The sequence below is a fragment of the Armigeres subalbatus genome, chromosome 2, assembly GCF_024139115.2.
Source record: "Armigeres subalbatus isolate Guangzhou_Male chromosome 2, GZ_Asu_2, whole genome shotgun sequence".
NCBI classification, from domain to species: Eukaryota; Metazoa; Arthropoda; class Insecta; order Diptera; family Culicidae; genus Armigeres; species Armigeres subalbatus.
The window spans coordinates 128,091,254-128,110,922 of NC_085140.1; the positions used below are offsets into that span (position 1 = coordinate 128,091,254).

Here is a 19,669-nt window from a genome sequence, read left to right on the forward strand (position 1 = left end):
TTCAGGAATTCCTCCGGTAGTTCCTTCAGGAATTCCTCCGGAAGTTCCTTCAGGAATTCCTCCGGAAGTTCCTTCAGGAATTCCTCCGGAAGTTCCTTCAGGAATTCCTCCGGAAGTTCCTTCAGGAATTCCTCCGGAAGTTCCTTCAGGAATTCCTCCGGAAGTTCCTTCCGGAATTCCTTCGGAAGTTCCTCCAGGAGTTCCTCCGGAAGTTCCTCCAGGTATACCTCCGGAAGTTCCTCCAGGAATTCCTCCGGAAGTTCCTCCAGGCATTCCTCCGGAAGTTCCTTCAGGAATTCCTCCGGAAGTTCGTTCCTTCCAAAAATTTGCTGCGGATAAGTTTGAATCGGCATGGAATTATAAGATAGTGACCGATTTTGAAAGGCGGCATGCCGATGCAAACATTATGGCAGCAGCAAGATGCAAAAACAGTCGCCGCTTTGTGATTCTTGATGTAGATTGGAAAGCAACAATAACCTAATTTTTCCATACAGGCCCTTGAAGGCCATGCGTACGGTTACTGATTTATTTATGGCCAAACAAGATGTCATACGTTCTTCAAATCAATCTAAAGCTCATACATTTTGTTAACCTAAATCTTTTAAGCTCGATACAGGGCAGGAATTCAGACCAATTTGGACATAGCCAAAATCATACACATGGTTATTGGTTACAAGTTTTTAATATACAAGGCACTATTACCGCCAGGTGGACAAATCTGGCTTCATAAACAATTTCCCTTAGGAGTTACACACTGTGTTGCTTAACTCAGCATTGAGTTTGATTTACAGAAAAGTTATCGTAGGGTTTGTGGGGCGGAAACGAATGACAAGACGAGTGAATAAGTTCAATAAGTTTTTTTAATCGTACCTTAATTGCGCAACACTTCATAATACAACCGCAGAATTACTGCGCATGATGCACGAAAGGGAAATACCTTCTAACACTGCCCCTTTATCATTGCTTCTAGGATTTTTTCTTCTGCATTGAAATTTCATGAAAAAGGTATTAATATGCATAAAATATTACAAGACACAAAATTTCACATAAGTTTTACACTCGGTTCGGCAATGTAACCGGTTATACACGCACCCTGGTACCCAAATTTGAGAAACACCCTCGTAATTAGGAACAATTCCTGTGCCATAGGAATACAATATTTATTTGTTCGCAGTTGCTTTTCTCTGCATAAGTTTGATGTCATTTGTAGTAGGTAACTACCGTCAAACTGGTGAGTTCGAGCAACACGGCAACAGCAGCTCCGAACCACGCCATCAGTATTCATGGGACTACATTCTAACGCTCCTCGCTGTCGGTGAAAGGGTTCCCCCGAGAAAATTACACCCGCCCGGTTGCCAATGTGCACGTGACGATAGGAAGCGAATTAATTAAAAATGCTAATTGAAAACCCCTTAAACTTTAGCCAAATTTGGGTTTCTGTTGAAAGTAGCTTTGCCAGATGGGGGGCTAAGCTGGAAGGCATGTGCACCCGGTGGCGGCTGGTACCGGGTGTAGCACCACTTCCTTCGCCGGGAAAAAAAGTTTTACTATGAAGTAACCACTCCGTAAATAAACTTTAGGTAAATAAAACGCAGTACTAACTGTGCGATACCGAAAACGAAGCTCACTAGTGAGGCCACCTGACCCCTGTGTGTCGACAACGTCAGTTCCCTTGTTAGAATTACTGCTCGAGTTCGTCAGTTTCACAGAGCCCAGATGGGAGAGAGCCGGATGTAGATGGTTAGATAAATATTGGACAAACATTTTAGTTACAATTTGCTTCGGAGGACTGTTTGACTGACTGAGTTGAGATGAATTCAGTTAAACGGTTTTGGCTTTCACAAGTGATGCGGTGTCGTCTTATAAATAATTGGAAAGTTGAATGGAGATTGGATTTTACAGTGAGACTACAGGAGATTAACTTGAGTTGAATAATTTATTCAGATGAAGGTATCAATTTTCCGAGTAATCCATTTATTGAGCAGACAATAGGAGCAGAGTTTGGATTGTAAATTAGCGAAGTGTGAAAATGGAAAATCTTTCAAACTTTGTCTATCGTAAAATTTGATTATTCTATTGGGAATTAGGGGATGCTTTTCAAGCCAATAATTGAATGTGATTAGAAAATTTCGGAATTAATAGACCAGTCAAAGGCTGCAAGTCTCGATAATAAATTAATGTTAATGTTTATATTAGCGGGGCGTTACCTGGGTCAAAAAAAGCCCTACGAATCACCTTTGAGAATAGCCCGAGGTCATGAAAATCAATCAGCCAGCGCATTACTGAGAACGAGCACTTTGAACGAGGTGATTGTCGTCCCGACCTTTAAAGGGTTAAAGTGAAGAAACGCGGGTATTGGCGTACTTTTATTGAAGGTTTGTCGCGCGTGACTTCAATGAAAACTCATTGGACCGTCGGGAGGAGAATGCACAACGCGTCGTCCGCATATGAAGATCGTGAAAGTTCGTCGAGGTGGATACTCGACTTCGCAAAAAAAGTGTGCAAGCAAGAGTCACGTGATACTTTTGCTGACAGGAACGATATGGGTTAAACAATATGAAAACAATATTAAAAACAAGAAACTCTCACAAATAATGAAAGTTGTTTTCGATTTTGTGTTTGTGTTTCCAAATTACATAGTGAGATAGGTAAACAAATTCTCAAAGGTATAAACAAAATCTTTTATTCCTTCCTTTTATTCCTTTTATTCCCTTTTATTCCTTGTTCATACATAATTTTAAATTCCGTTTTCTTGGATAACAGAAACTTATTTAGATTATATATTGAATCGAAAGACATTCTTGCATTCCCCTTAATGTTTGTAGAGAAACTGCTGGAAATCCTACCTTCCATACTGATACTCTTCCTTTCCTCTTTATGAAAAAGCTTCGCAGAAGGAAAGTTGTGACTTTTATATTGTCACAGAAAATGCCCTCCGCTCACTTTTAAAGCTACTTCTATATCAATATCTTCATGCCTAATGGACAGGAACTGTCCTTTTTTTTGTCCAGGTGCCGTATTTCTTTTCAGGCATTCGGTGAATTGGTTTTACATCTTATCTGCAGGTTCTCAATTCCAAGATTTCATAAGAAATGTGCTCCTTCTTCTTCTTCTTCTTCATCAATGGCTGTACATTCCAACTGGAACTTGGTCGGCTTTTCAACTTAGTATTCTATAAGCATTTCCTCAGTTATCAATTGAAAGCTTTTCTATGCCCGCCATTGCATGAGAATGTATCTTGTATGACAAGTACAACGGATACAATATGCCCAGGGAGTCGAGAATGTTTCTAACCTGAAAACATCCTAGACCAGACAGAGAATCGAACTCGCCATCTCCGGATTGGCAATCCTACACCTTTGCTCGCAAGGCTACTGGAGACCCCCCAATGTAGACTTTGTCCTTAAGAATTTCACCCAGAATTTCCCAAAGGCCAGTGATTTCTTTCTTTTCCAGGAATCACTTTGGGGTCAAGTAATTCAAATAATTTCTATCTTAATAATGGTTAAGCCAAGTCAGATCCACTAGTTTTTTTAGTTCAGTTTTCCCTCGTCGTTAAATGTAGAAATGTTATCGATTTGATTAATTCGATTAATATACCCATATTTTTATTCACGTTCAAATGTTCATTCAAACGAAAGCTGATGCGCATTCTCTTCGTCTTCTTTCCGTCTTGGGTGGTGCTTTTTCTTTTGCGAACACACCCACCTAACTGAACCGGCATCGCAGACCATAAGTCCAACCCAGGTCCAACCTATTTCTGTTTACAATCGTGATCTTCTTTGTCGAACTTTTGTATTTTATTTGTAAATCAGGCGATTTATTATATTTGTAAATTTGCGAGGCGGCTCTGTCCCAGTGTGGGATGTAATGCCAATAAGAAGAAGAAGAAGGAGGGGTGGGAATCGAACCCATGATCATCTGATTCAGAGTCAGGTATGTAGAAAACTACTCTACAGACCCCCCCTGATGCGCATTCTCGTATGAATCGGATTGGTATCAATGTTTCGGTCTTTTGAGATCTTCTTTAAAAATAAATAGAGAGCGATGAATTGTAAAACACGAAGGCAAAAATTGCTATGACGCTCAACTCAACTGTCTTGTTTTGTTTTTTTTAATGTATTTGGATAATAATGGTAATAAGAATAGGAGAACAAAATCAAATGAACATATACGGAAGCGAATGATTTCATACAGTCCATGTTACTTCAAAGACATTCTCATATCCACGGTGCTGAGATGTTCTCCATCATACGATTAGTATCTTGTTTATAAAACTTAGGGAAAGTTTTATGTAGTTTTCCGTCAAGTGATGTAACCCAAAAATAAAGCAATTCAAGCGCCGGCCGTGTCCGAATGCAGCTCAATTATTAAATAGGTAGGAAAACGTTGACGTGATACTCGATTTGATGGAAGCCGACGGGTAATCTGCACTTCTACGAGAAATCACTAGGATGTTGGACATATATGGGATAGAGAGTACACATATGGCAGGGTTCGTTTTCACATTGGTCCCAGCTGTAAATTTGACAACACAAATAAACAAAAATTCAATGATCGCGCGATCGTTCTCTAAACAAAATATTATATCAAATCAGACATAAACAAGTGGAAAGATTAGCAAACAAGTAGCGATTTTGGAAAATGCTAAAATATAATATCCTTGTTGTCTGAATTTGCCAATACATAATTGATTAAGTGACACTAACCGTACATAATTTAAAGTTAATCAAAATAAATAACAGACGTGGCCGTGTCAATCATCAGAGCCAACACCGAGAGGCAATTTTCAATTCAGCACCGTCTCGAAATGGAAGTTTATCCATCAAATGTGACGGAAAAATAAATTCATCTCGACGAAACTCCCGAAAGGGAAAACATGTTTCCTCCGCCGCAGTAAACCACCAACCAAGCGTCGGCCGTAACGTATTCAATTTAGCAAATCCACCCAGACCCGGGCCGGTCCCATCGGTTGGTCCTGACTTATCCTATAAACACATCGTTAGATGTGGAAGCGAGTTGCGTAATGCTGACAAGGAAATGCTTGTGGGAGGATGGTGAAAACTGCACTTTTTCAAGCTTCCCCGATGGTTTGTGCCAATTTCTTCATCATTCATTCATATTTTTATTTCATAGGATGCGGAGCAACTAGAGAAAATTAGGATATGAAGAAGAAAGCCAGGTAAAGAATGACATCTTTTTTTAATGTTCGGGGTAATCAAAGCATTGTCTTCATTATGTTCCTTATAATATAATAACAAAGATTGAATTGTAATTGAACCATTCGATCTAAGCACACTTTAAATGGTTCTATGTTGAACATTTTGCTCCCCTGCTGGTGCATTTCTGACAATTTTCCCCAACGGTCTTCAGTTTTCATCCAACCCACAACATGAGCTTGTTAGGATGATGATAGAAATGAAAAATCTTTTTCATTTTCTTCTGCTCCGCAAAGATGTATGAAATTTAGCAAGGTCGTCCTTCAAAACGAATGGTTATCGTCGGTCGCGGGGAACCACTATCAGATTTGGAAGCGAACTTTATTTTCAAACTTCCATTGATGGTCCATTCCTGGCGCCTTGTTGAATCCTTATCATTTTTTGACTGTTTTCCCATGTTCCGGGGAATGTTTATTCTTCGCCGTTGCGGTATGTTTGAGTAATATTTTTTTATTTTCAGCTTCCGCAAACGAAGGGTACTGCAGGGAAATGACGACGGTTTCGGTGTGTCAAACAATCCATCCATTCAGCCGATGAAGTGCCGTAGCTACTGGCATCGCATCTTGGCGTAGGTGAATGGCACGGGTCGACGGATAATCTTCGCATTTGATGGTTTCCTTGTACATAGTCAATGCTACCATGCCTTCTCAGAAAAACGAGATGCAAAAATTTTAGATTCCATTTAGGAATTTCTCTTAGATTGGATTACGGACCTGGGTTTCTGGTGGCGGTTTTCATCCTGGTCGGAGCAGGGGTTTTTAGCATTGTAGTAGGTCGTAAGTAGGAGGATGAATTCAAGTGAAAACGAAATAATCGAGATGATGCTTTCATTGCACTCAAGATATTAAGTGTTCAGTTCATATTGTTGTGGGCTCATCAGTGAAACCAGAATTAATTCACCTATTGGTAATACTAGCTTTCTCGTGATTAAAAAAGACATGATTTTTGGATCCATGCACTATTGTCGTAATAGATTTTTAGAAAACGGTCATCAAATTCAGATTCGTATTCCATCCTCAACCGTGAGGCCGGATTCAATATCCTCCTCCCTTGGACTCGATTCTGGACCAATCACTTCCAGTCGCCCTGAACGTTTGAGCGATCTCAGTTCCTCTTCTACTGCAAAAAGCCATTGTGTACGCGGCCTTCCACGAAGCCTACAGCCTCTTCCGGGTTCTCTACTGAATATAATCTTCGCTTGACGCTTTTCTGTCATACAAACAACGTGTCCAGCTTACCCTAGTCTGCCGTGTTGTATAAGCTTAACAATATCCTATTTGTAAATCTGGTATAACTCGTGATTCGTGCGGCGCCGCCAGGTGCCATTTCTCTGTTTACCGTCGAGTATTGTCGGCAGTACCTTACACTCGAATTCGAAAATAAAGCTCCTTTAACGTCCATGTTTCATGGCCGTATAAAACCACTGGAAGAATCAGAGTAGTATAGAGCACAAATTTCGCTTTCGTTCGCAGACTACGGGACTTAAGCTGATTACGCCTTTTCACCTCGTGAGTTCGAAGGTACACAAATTCCTCAACAACTTCAAAATTTTCACCAACCAGCACCACTTCACTACCAGCATACCACCACTAATGAATCCACGTTGATTGCCAGCGACCATATTCTTTGTTTTGCTTTGTTTGCTTTGTTTTGATCGTGAGATGAATTCTCATTGTCTCCCTCTAAAAAGACACAAAAGCCTTCTCCTATACGGCGCGGCGATCAATCCCTATAATATCGATATATCGATCGCAAAGGCCCGGAGCATCTTGTGATAATAGTACCGCTTCTTTGCACACCAGCTCTCCTAATCGATCCTTTGAGCACTACACAGCAGAAAAAACTTTTACTGGTGATGTAATCAATAAAACTAATATAAATGTAGATCATATAATGGTTTTCCCAATGTAAATGTGTGATGAAAATCATGCACATAAACAGAACATGAAATACGTTGTATAAATAACCCTTTTTCCATCATAACTACACTCTGTTCAGAACAATACTGCATTCACTCAGAAAATTCATATTTAATCTATTTGGTTAACATGAAATAACGTAAACCGAAACAAAAGATGACCTCACTATAACGACGATCCCTGTTAAGTGTAAACAAACCATCAATTCTCTCAAGGCAGCTGCAAAATGCAGCGGGAAACTATTTTGTTCGAACACCGTAAAAACCTATGTTCGAACAGTATTGAACAGTAAATTCTAGAGTGCATCCCCCTGGTTAAATCCATCTAAAGTTACAAATGACGTCTAAATTTCATTCCCAACCCTAAAACTTGATTCCGATCCGTTCAATGTTACACGCATCAGTCGTATTAGTTTTGCCGGAAAACCATATTCAGCATAATTTGCCATATATTTATATATATATATTTTGCTTCACTGAATCGTACGCTGCTCTGAACAATAAACCGATGATGCGTCTGCAAGGTGTACTCCCGGAATTTAGCAAGGATTTGTTTTAGGGTAAACAATTTATCTGTCGTTGATTGGCCCTCACGAAAACCTGTCAGGTAATCGCCAGCGAAGGACTCTTCTAGCGCTCTAAATCTGTTGAACAAAATACGGGACATAATTTTATACGCCGAACTAAGGAGGGGTATTCCCCAATAATTGACGCACTCCAGTCTCTGCCCTTTCTGTTGAAAGAGTGGGCCAATGGGGCCGTCCAATCAGTTAGCAGGCAATTCCTGGTCTTCACAAATTTTCGACATAATGTGTTGCAGGATTTCATAATGCTGCTCACTGCCATGTGTGGGAAGTTCAACCGGGATCTGCTTCTTCCAGGCAGCCTTATTATTTTTCAGCTATTTAATGGGTTTTCACCTCATATGTAGGAGGCTCCACAGATTGTCCATCGTTGACCTATGCGCCGATCTACTTTAAACCGAAGGCGGCGTGAATGCAATTTTCCTAACGGCGGCGGAGGCTTAATCGGGATAGTAGATGCGATAAGATGGGATAGTACAAACTCATCTTATGACAAGTGTCCATCAAACATTTTGTCGAAAAATGACGAACAATACCCTTTCTTGAATGTTTGTATTTTTGGTGTACTATGTATGTATGTGCTATGGGTGTAAGCATTATTGATTAAACGCCCAAAGTATAGGCAAATCACGCTGAGAATTCACAATGGCTGTTCTATTCATGGGATGCAGTGATATTATGGGTTAGGTACGTTGTTAATTTTTACACCGTTATGTAGTGAGAAAGTTAAATGCTTTTGTTGTTTTAATTATTATTCCTTTAAAAGTGACTTCAAAAAATATTGCCCCCCCAAAAAATGTTCTCAACAGTTTCTTCGAATATGGATGTCGTCTCAACTGCAAGAAAGTGCTTTTTGAGGTGTGAAAAAAGATGCAAGAATGATGTTTTGAGTTGTGCTTTCGCTAGTTTCTATTTATTTGGACGTGTGAACATTTGTTTTGGTAGTTCGACAAATTTGCACGGTGATCTATTCTTCAGTGAGAAAAGCAACACTACTCCTCATGCACCTCAGTGTGCAATACAATAACACGACACCACATGTGCTACAACACTAGATCAACCACTCAAGCCGCGAGGGTACCAGCAGAGAATTCACACGGTTACCTAACATGAGGCTTCCCACTGCTGGCCAATCGCTACCCAGGCAGTCCTCACTCAAGATAGTACCGTTTCTGTCCTGCAACAGACGACACCACTGTTTCACCGTACCGACGGAATCACAGAGGCCAATTTGGAAATTACCAGGTTGACCACAGAGAAGCCTAGGCATTAGCCCTACGACCTCGGATCGTCATGGACAGACCTGTTACTCGTGTTAGTATAATGACACAGGGATGCAAAAATAGTGAACCGATGTAGACACCTCGCAGTTAATAACTGTTGAAGTACTAAATAAACACTAAACTATGATGTGGCAATTATCAAATGATGAATGTGATGCCAACAAAGAAGAACAGTTAGAGATTTCTCTAAATTCCTGAAGGAGAAATTATTTTTAAGTTATGGATGAGGGTCCCCAAAATTCGTCTGACAGGAATTGCCCTGATCTTTTGGAGCGGCAATTCTCCATAATTCCTGGATGAGAATTCCGGAGAACTTTCGTAGAAGAAATTCTTGAAGGGGAAATTCTCCCAAAAACCTAAAGCAAGCATATTCCACAGTTCTTGTAGAACGAGTTCGCAGAATTTTCGAAAAAGAATTTCTCCAAAATATCTGGGAAAAGACATCATTCTGAAGAAAATGGAATATCTGTGTTAAAGGTGGCAAAGGGTAGGCTGAAGTTCTTTAGAATTTTTGGTGGAGTTCCATAAATCCTGAAAGGGTGAAATTGTCAAAACTCTTCATGGAGTAGGAATTTCCCAAAATTTCTGAGGAAGAATTTGTTCAAAATTCAAGAAAAATGACTGTCTGAAGGAGGCCGAAGTACCCTAAAATCTTTGGATGAAGAATTCTCTATATTTTCTGAAGGCGAAAATCATCAGAACTCCTGAAAAGAAATTCTCCAGAATTCCTAGAGTAGGAATAACCCTATACTCTTTAATGTAATTTTGGTAAGGTAATTTTGTAGAGTTAAGAAAAGATTTTCTCAGAATTAAAGAAGAAGTCCCCAGAATTCTTGATGAAGCAATTTTCCAGAATATCTAGATTGGGTAGAGCAGTTCTCCAGAGTTATTAAAGGAGCAATTATCCAAAATTCATAAGCCAGGAATTCTTATGAATTCTTGGAAAAGTAACTACCCAAAATTCCTGCAGAAAGAATCACTGGTGACGGAGTTTCCTTGTAGATGCAATAACCATGACTTTTTGGAGAATGAATTTTCTAGAATTTCTAGAATTACTACATAAAAGTAAAGTAAAAATGGTGTTATTAAGATTTCCTAGTTTGGTACCAGTTATTTAAACAGGTGTTCGCAAATATTTCTAGCTCTTTTGTGCGTATAATGGCGGGTTTGCTATTGCCAGAAACGCTAATCTCATCTCCGTATCGCACTCTCTGGTGGGACATTACATCATCTTGAACGTTCGGGTTTCCATCTGGATGATCTTCAACACCAGCACCTGTCATGCCCGTACTCTTACTAATTTACATGGGGAATGCTGAAGAAAAGAAGATGCCTTTATTTGCCCACTGAAGGTGATGAATCGCCGGATTAGTTAGTTCCTTGATTTTCATGTAAAAGAAGACTACGCATTTATTTATTTTTTATTTATTTATTGACAAACTACATATAGTAACAAAAAAAAATCACCTACTGATTTTCAAAGTTTATGCTTCAATGCAACATTTAATACCAATGACTATATACTGAATAATTTATTCAAATTTCTTTTAATAGTAGATAAACTTCTTTCACTCCTTTGATTTCGAGGTAAATCATTCCAAATTTGTATGGCTCGTAAACGATAAGATTCTTTTAAACTATTTGAAAGGCATCTAGGTGACGATGAGTAATGAACTTCTTGAAGAGCGCGCATGTCTGAAGAAATCTCAAGGTAAATTGGAGGGCCGTTTATAATTTTGAATGTTCTAAGCTTTAAATGACTTGTAAAATCACATCCAAGTATGGCCTTTTTATAATTAGATATATGGTCGAACTTTTTCAGATTAAATGCATATCTGGTGACAGCACCTGGTTGAGTTTTCTTGAATTTTTCTTAGTTACAAGGCCAAACAAAATATCTCCATAATCAAACAATGGAACTAAGAGAGACCTAACCAATTGAACCCGGATATGTTGGGGAGTACAATTTCTCAGTAAGACAAGCAAGTGTAAAGCATTATAAATTTTACTGCAAACGGCATTAACCTGAGATGTCCATTTGGGGTATTATCGAGGATGATGTCCAACAGTTCCAAGGTGTGTACCAGTAGATGTAGGCTACTGGCAGGCGTTGCCGTATCTATTCTTAGGTACGGCGGCCCGTCCTGGGCGATATCTCTGGGGGTAACCAGTTACCTGTGGAAGCTGGAGAGCACGTACCGCTTAATGTGTCTCAGAGTGATATCTGCCTACCGCACGATATCAAACGATGCAGTCTGCGTGATTGCGAGCATTATGCCAGTCGGGCTGTTCATCCGGGAAGACGAGGAGTGTTTCGAGCTACCAGGCACCAGAGGAGCCTGCGAACGCATCAGGGTGACTTCGGTTGCCAGATGGCAGCGTAGGTACCTCTACAGGTTTTTCAAATGTTTGAAGATTTGAACGAAATTTTTGTTCTATAAAATGGTGGGCAGGGGAACTACCAAAATCTACCCTAAGCTGCGGCACTGAACATATTTTAACGGCTGCGTGCCTAAATTTCAAAGGCGGCGTGACGGCGTGACCAAAAAATTGCAGCAGCTTGGCGGTCAAAAATGATGACGGCGACGGCGCTCAAAAACCGTCGGCAGTCGAGGCGCACAGCTCCAGATGTACAGGGTGTCTGCAAATTATCCGTACGAGCTTATAATTATTTTTTGGAACAACTTGCAATACCAGCAATGACCCTTGTACATTATATAGATATATGCCTACGACCGTGTCGAAAAAATTCACGAGGGCCGCACTTTTCAATACAGATACTTTTCAGACATTTTTGACGATTTTGACATGATTTCAAATGTCTCGGTAACATATTCGGTGTTTAGCTGGCTGTTGTTTTCAAGATGGACCGAATGATAAACTCAATTCGAATCCGGTGAGTAAGAAGGCTCCTTTTTGTTCGGAAAACCGGAAAAAGCATTCACAAAGACATTTTTTTTGGTACATGAAACGACTCCCAGTATTCCCAGAATATACATCTGTTACAGCCAGCTGAGTTGTTATGCCCATAAAGCTATTCATTTAGTCAATTATTGTCTGTTTATGCCCTGTAGAAGCGAACTGTCAAAATCTATTCAGTTAATTTGCAGACACCTTGTAGGTCAAACCTTCACGAGTCGATATTGAAGGGACAATCTACTCATGTAAATATTGAGATGTGGAATAGAAAATCACTGGGAAGCTGTTCAAAGGAAACATCACAGTTACCCAGAAAATATTTTCCAATATAGCATAATTTGCTGTCATGAGTCGATGACGAGTAATAGAATATCGACTCATGGAAGTTTGATTGTATGTGTTATTTTTTAGAACACCTCAGCAGCACAAGAGTTTGAATGCTGATGACTAAACCATAGCAGCACTGATAACGTCCTTGTCAAGTATGTTTTCAGATTTGCTTAAAAAAGGGAAATTCTCTAATGTTTCGCGTCCTATGAAACACGCACTGATTTATTTACTTACCAACCGCACACGACACAAAACCGGTTTTCGCGACTATTCCGTTTCTTAAATACGAACACGTCCAATCGCGCACTCTGCTCACTGACCACCACACATTTTGATTTTTCGAATGTTATGCGTCCGATGTAGTAGCAAATCGTGGAAGGATTTCAAAGTAATCTTTCGAGGGATCCCGAGGCAAATCGTCGAGAGGGACTTCGAATTCATCCTCCAGAGATTCCGAAGAAATTCAAAGGGTATTTTCCAGGGATGTTGAGGCAAATTGTTGAAGGATTCCGAAGAAAATCGTCGAAGTATTCTGAAACAAATCGTCAAGGATCCGAAGCGAATCTCCGAACGATTCCGAAACAAATCTTCGAACGATTCCGGAGGAATTCCGAAGCAAATCAACGAAAGATTCTGAAGCAAATCCTCCATGGATTATGAAGGTACCCCCACAGATTCCCAGTTGGATCCAGTTGGAAGCCTTCGATGATTCTGAAAAGGAATTCTTCAGATATTACAATGAGAATTCTTCTTGGATTCAGTTGGGAATTACTCTCGGATTATGATGAGAATCCTTCTCTGATGCTGATGGGAATTGTGGAGATTATCATGCTGCTGGACAAGCGGAAGTCTGCTGGAAAACTGTCACTCCAGTCCGTGATGGATGATCACATGTCTTTGACTGCTGGCGAAGTACCACGATTGCTTTGATTGATATTTTGGTTGCTCTCCGCTGTTGTTCATATCAAGTTATAGACCAGTGCATGATGACGTAGGATGACAGTTCACAGAGCTATTTCACCAGGACTTGTTTCGTCATTTTATTCGCATGTAGATGTTTTTTGCGATGGATTTCATGCTGAATGCGAAGAATATCAATGAAATTTTAGCAATTTTAAACTAAAAAAAATATGAATTTTAATTTCCCCTCGTCGATTTTCCTTCTAACACCTCGTAAACAAGCTCTGTGAACTGTCAAAATAAGTGAGGTTAAGTTAGAGTTTGCATTGGCCTATTTGCGATGTTTCGGCTTTTCAGTCTAGATATCTTTAGAATAGCCATTTAAGATCTGTCCCAACATTACGGCAAGGTTTTGTTGTCTTCATCAAGGGAAAAATCATGAATGAAGGCAACAAAACTTGCCGAAATGTTTGGACAGATCTTAAACGGTTGTTCTAAAAATATCTAGACTGAAAAGCCGGATTTCACGAATGTTCTGTGTCCGATCGCGTACCCATTAGTTCACGCACTACCGCACAAAAACTCGGATTTCGCTAATGTTCTGCGTTCTATTGAACATTAATTAATTCACTCACTCTGGCAATCAAGCAACATCTTCTTATTATAAATTCGACATATTCTAACAACAAAAACAAAACAAAGACGTGTATAACAACATATTCTGGTCAGCTGGCAATTGGTATTCATAGGATCACTATCTCTTTTTCTTTTCTTCTCGTTCTAGATGATGATGGCAAGGCATGTTTTGACGATTCGAAACTGTCGCGACATCACTCGCACTCCCTCAACGGAACGGATGCAGCCATAATGCATCTGGCCCCTCCGCCCCTCGAAGCCGTTGGGTCCGACTTCAATACCATTCAAACGTCCTCGGAACACAACCGAAACTCTGTGAGCCGTTCAAGTCTCATGGGTAAGTTTCGGTAACCCCCTTTTCTGTGTCGGGTTGTGTTAATATCCCTTTTGTTGTCTCCTCTCCAACACGCACACTCCACAACTGCAACAGAAATTGTCGGTCATGATCATCCACACCCTTTTAAATTGCTTTCGGTAATCTACAGTTATTTATGATTATAGATCTACAATATATCTTTCACGTAATCACTACATGAATCGTCAATTGAGCTATTTTTCATGGATCATTATTTCGACAGTAGACTGTTTCCATCATTGTCAACCAAGTAGAAGAAATAGCTCCACTTGATGTGTACTTTAACCCACAGATAAGATTCACAAAGCAACAGTCATAAAATGCCATGCAGCGATAAATTCAAATTTTCTGTGTATCTTCCCTACGACATGTTGTTAGCCCGACATGCAATCATGGAAAATGGAGATTTTTAATGGTTTCTTTGCCCTAATTCATGCATGCTCGACCTTCCGCAGTACGTACCTCTCACAGTCGCTGTAGCGTTGTAGTTTTTGTCCGAATCCTTAGTGTCCATTTCGTGTATCCATCCGTTCCCATTTCCATTTAAATCTGAAGGCATTCATGTTTCTTCGTTGCATCCTTTCTTAGTTTCGGTGTCCTTTTGTGTTCCAAATGGTTATGTTGTGAGTTCAGTTACATGTGCAGTTCTCCGCCTGTACCGCTCATCCCTTTGTGCTGCGAAATGTCGATTCAGAACGTGGCAGCTCGCTCCGCTTTTGTATGGTATGAAGCAGAAAGCAACATTTGTGAAAAGGACAGTAATTTAGACATTATTTCGGGTCATGTTTATTATACATGAATGAATGAGTTAATGTAATCACAACGAACGGCTGCTCGTATGCTGCAAAAGGCGTAAAATGTGAACTGGCTTCATCTGTGAATGCACGATGGCTTATCTGCCCTTGCGCCTCCAATCCGGAGGCTCCGGATTTGGGGGCTAGTTGTGTAGGCAAGGATAACGATGTTTCCGGTTGTTTTGATACAAAATGTACATGTTTTACATAGTATTTTGAATTCATTCGGAGCACGCTCCATGCCTAGCAGTACGCGCTGTTGGATCTTAAAGCTGACAAATAGATAGTGTTGTATAACTTGAACCAATATAACGATCTTCTTTTTATGCTTGATATGGCAGAACCAATTTCCTGGACGAAAATAGTTACCTTCAACGGCGATAAATGACAATTCCGGAGCGATTGAAGTTTGGCTTAACCAATAGGGATAGCTGGCTTTAAAAAAAAATCGCAAATAGTTTCGTTGTATCAAGTTAATCGTTGGAATACAGCCAGAGTTATAAGTTATTACTTAAATGGCAATAATTACAGATTGGCACTTTAAACTATGTTTCATTTTAGTCTAATTATTAGGAATCAATTACCTAACACCATTTTATTGGCTAACTAGCTTTATGTACCCGGCCTTGCTCGGAATTGCCAGTTTGGTTCGAAGTTTTTTTCACAATCGGAAAATGGTAAAACCAATTGGCCAACAGGGTAATTGTGTTTACTTATTGATACTTCATCATTTGATTAAAAGAAGGCTTTTAGAAACACTGACTGAAAAAAGGGATCGTGGGTTTGAATAGCCATATTCCGAGCAAACGTCTATTTCTAAAGAAGGAAAAACCTCAACCGATGCATGCATTATTCCCGGCAAACGCATATTTTTAAAGAAGGGATCACACTCACCATTGCCTTATTCCGGGCAAATGCCTACATTTAAAGAAGCAGTCACATCCACCATTCAGAAGGAAACACATTATTCATTGCTTTTCACTGGGCAAACCATGATTCCAATGAAGGGTAACAATTACCATTGCTTTATACCCAAATGCATGCTTTTTATGAAAGATTTTACTGATGCTGTTCATAATTATCCCAAATGCCTTCATGTCGAATGACCTTAGGCCAAATAGTGTTATGTTAATGGCCAGCTTCATTCAGGGAAATGTCATATTCTTGGATATGTGTATCGGGAAGTATCGTTTTCGGGAAATATCATTTTCGTTAAAGTCATTTTTCGGAGAATGTTATTATCGGGAAAATGTTATTGTTGAGGTCTTGGTATTTTTGAGGAATTCGGGCAATTTGTTTTCGGAACATTGTACAATGTCAAAGAACCTCGGATGAACGAAATAAGACGGATTTTAAATTAAGACGTTTTCTAAACAATAGCATCCCCTATAACCTCCCGCATTCCAAAAGTCCCTCCCAGCCTGTCTATAATAGTTTCCTTTGGGTAGAGAATACGTGTTTACAAAATGAAAATAAAATGACCTACCCCTATCCACTCAAATCGTTTCTTTAGGACAGACAATATTTGAAACAAATTTGGTTCAAATCGGTCATGGGGTTCAAGACTTACATTGAGTTGATCGATTGCTAAGCAAAACCCCTCCTCCCATATCCTCCCTCTTTTCCAAAGAGCATTCCCGACCACACTATCGTCGCCTCCTTAACATGAAGAATATGTGTTCCAAATTTGGTTGAAATCGGCCAAGTAATTTAGAAGTTATACTGAGTTGATCGAAAACTAAGCAATACCCCTCCCCGCACACCCTCCCCCTTTTACAAAGAGCATGCTTAACCCCCCATTGTCGTCTCCTTGAGATAAAGAATGTGTATTCTAAATTTGGTTGAAATCGGCCAAGGGGTTCAGAAGATACACCGAGTTGATCGATAACTAAGCAATACCCCTCCCCGCACACCCTCCCCCTTTTTCAGAAGAGCATGCAATTGTCGTCTCCTTAAGATAAAGAATGTGTGTTCCAAATTTGGTAGAAATCGGCCAAGGGGTTCAAAAGGTACACTGAGTTGATCAATAACTTAGCAATACCCCGCCCCCCACACCCTTCCCCTTTTCCAAAGAGCATCCCTAACCCCCCTATCGTCATCTCCTAAAGATAAAAAATGTGTGTTCCAAATTTGGTAGAAATCGGCCAAGGGGTTCAAAAGGTACACTGAGTTGATTAATAACTTAGCGATACTCCTCCCCCCACACCCTCCCCTTTTTCCAAATAGCATCCCTAACCCCCCTATCGTCGTCTCCTTAAGATGAAGAATATGTGTTCCAAATTTGGTTGAAAATCGGTCAATGGGTTCAGAAGTTATGCTGGAACATACATACAAACATACATACAAACATACAAATATTGAGTTTTATATATATATATATATATATAAGAATAAGAATAAGATAAGAAGAAGATAGAAGATAGATAGATGCTCAACATATTAACCCAAGGTTTCATGAATACTTGTGGGAGAGTGAAATGTAGCCATCCGATTAAATCTAATTTCTCTTTACTGTTTCCATCTCAGCAGCAACCATTTTTTTAGAAAATTAGAGTTTTCGAAGAAATAGCTCCAAAAAATATGTTTACAAAACATATTGTTTGACATTTTATCTTCAATGGAAGCTATATTTAGGTACATTTTAGTTGTAGCTTTATAGCCAATTTTATGTGCTTTACGGTAATTGGATGTACTTGCATGGGAATCCATATGTACCGATGAAGAATAAACTTAAAATTTAATAACGTTACCTCTACATCGTTCGGCGTTACTTTTTCAATCTAATATAAGCGAAAAAAGTTGTGACCTACTTTTTCCATTTATTCTCGAATGAACTTCCATCTGCAGTCTCCAGTTGACGATAAAGAAGCTAAACTTTTCCATTTATCGTTACTTTCTCTTTTCATGAATCTTGCGATGAAATAAAAATCCATCACCATCATCCACCGCTCGTCGCAACAACGAAACAACGAAAAAAAAAACAGATATCGTTAGTGCCAAGCTCGGCATGACTGGTCCCCAGCTGGGCCAGAGCATCTCGCAGCAAGGATTCTTCTCGTCACGTGATAGCCTGGCGGCATCGGCTGCGTCCCGGCCACTGCATTCCCATGTATCCGCCACCACCTCGGAGATGGACTTGTCCCGCAAGGACCGGAAGCGGGAGCGTAGCAAGCTGAAATCAAGCGACCAGCCCTTGCTGGGGTCCTGGAGCCGCAGTGGGCCGCGGGAGTCCGCTGCGCACACCACTGCATCTGCTGCGGCGGCGGCGGCAGCAACCAGAGCCTCCAGTAACCACCTGGCAGCGCCCTGCGGGACCGGAAGCACCTGCAACGGGGCCGATCGATATACGTGAGTATATTTTTGAATTATGTATTTTAACGCTTTGTGTTACCTACCAACAAAATACGCCGAATAATTAGCAAAACATTGTGTTTGATCCATAATGCAATAGCATCCCGCTATTTCCTTGATACTTTTCGATACCTTGGGGCTGTACGCTAATTAAGTTGCGCAAAATTGGGCAATTTCGTACCCCATTCTACTCATTCGTAACGTAAGGATGATTACATTTATTTTTATGAAATGCAACGCCTGAATGTTAAAAGTGTTAAATGATGATGATTGATAAGTGCTAAGAAAGGAGAAGTTAGAAATGGGAAACTGGATGTGAGATATTTTCCTACTTCTATCTTTAACTCGTCATTTTTCATATCTTTTCGCAGAAATGAAGATTGAAATGAAACATCTGAATGGCGATGTGGCAAGAAACGAGGGCAGTATGGTGACAAACCTGGAAGAACACGCGCAAGACATATGTTTTCCATCTCCGGATCTCTAGAAAATCCAGGAGCAGATTGGCTTATGGACGTTCCGATATATCGGAATCGCGATATCCGATATTTTTGTATCGATATTTTGCTTTCAATATAGATATTTTGAATCAGAAAAATGTCAAACAAAAATATCAATTGCATTGTATTTTGTGAAAAGAAATACTTCAAAAAAGGTCTAAAATGCCGTATTTTTAATTGTTAGGATAATTTTTCTCGGTAGCGCGGATGATGTGAGGTGTGCGATGCCACCACAAATACGCGACAATACACCACGCGACAGTGCAATTTGACAATTCATTGTTATGGAACGTACACACGGTCAAGCAGTTTGACCAACATTGACTCCACCTCTCGTTTGTTCCAACATCCATCAAGTTTTACCAACAGCGGCACGAACAATCAATTTATTCGACCAACAATATCACACACGAACGACCGGAGCGCTAACTTGAGCATCAACCATAAAAAAATATATGGGGGTTTGTGCAACTTCACTACAAATGCTCAAACATGTTCGGCGAACCTTGACTCCATCCCCGACAACTCAAACCAAAATCAAACCGTTTCAATTTTTTCCAACCGAGCCGCCAACTGTCAAATGGTTGTTCGAACAACTTCACACACGTTCCAACAAAGCAGCAACCGAAGCGTTTTCTTGGGGGTGGAGTCAATGTTCGTCGAACTGCTTGACTGGTGTGTACGTAGCATTACTCCTTTACGTGAGTCGCGTCGCATTGCACATCGCGTTTACTTTGACGGACACCTATGATATATGTTGCAAAATCGATAGTTTACCCACAGTGTGTGTTTATTAGACAAATGCAACATTATGATTATCTCGCATAACGGACGATATCATGACATTTGATCAGTCAACCGGCCATGACTTGACATCTTT

General features: G+C 40.1%; 1 protein-coding gene across 1 annotated transcript in view; it reads left to right on the forward strand.

The window, feature by feature from the left end:
• Positions 1-19,669, forward strand: part of LOC134210839 (cyclic nucleotide-gated cation channel beta-1) — a 264,073-nt gene that overhangs the window by 84,868 nt on the left and 159,536 nt on the right. The window contains exons 3-4 of the mRNA XM_062687179.1: positions 13,938-14,126; positions 17,923-18,286. Coding sequence (XP_062543163.1) covers positions 13,938-14,126; positions 17,923-18,286 — 553 coding nt within the window. The remainder of the gene's footprint in view (positions 1-13,937; positions 14,127-17,922; positions 18,287-19,669) is intronic.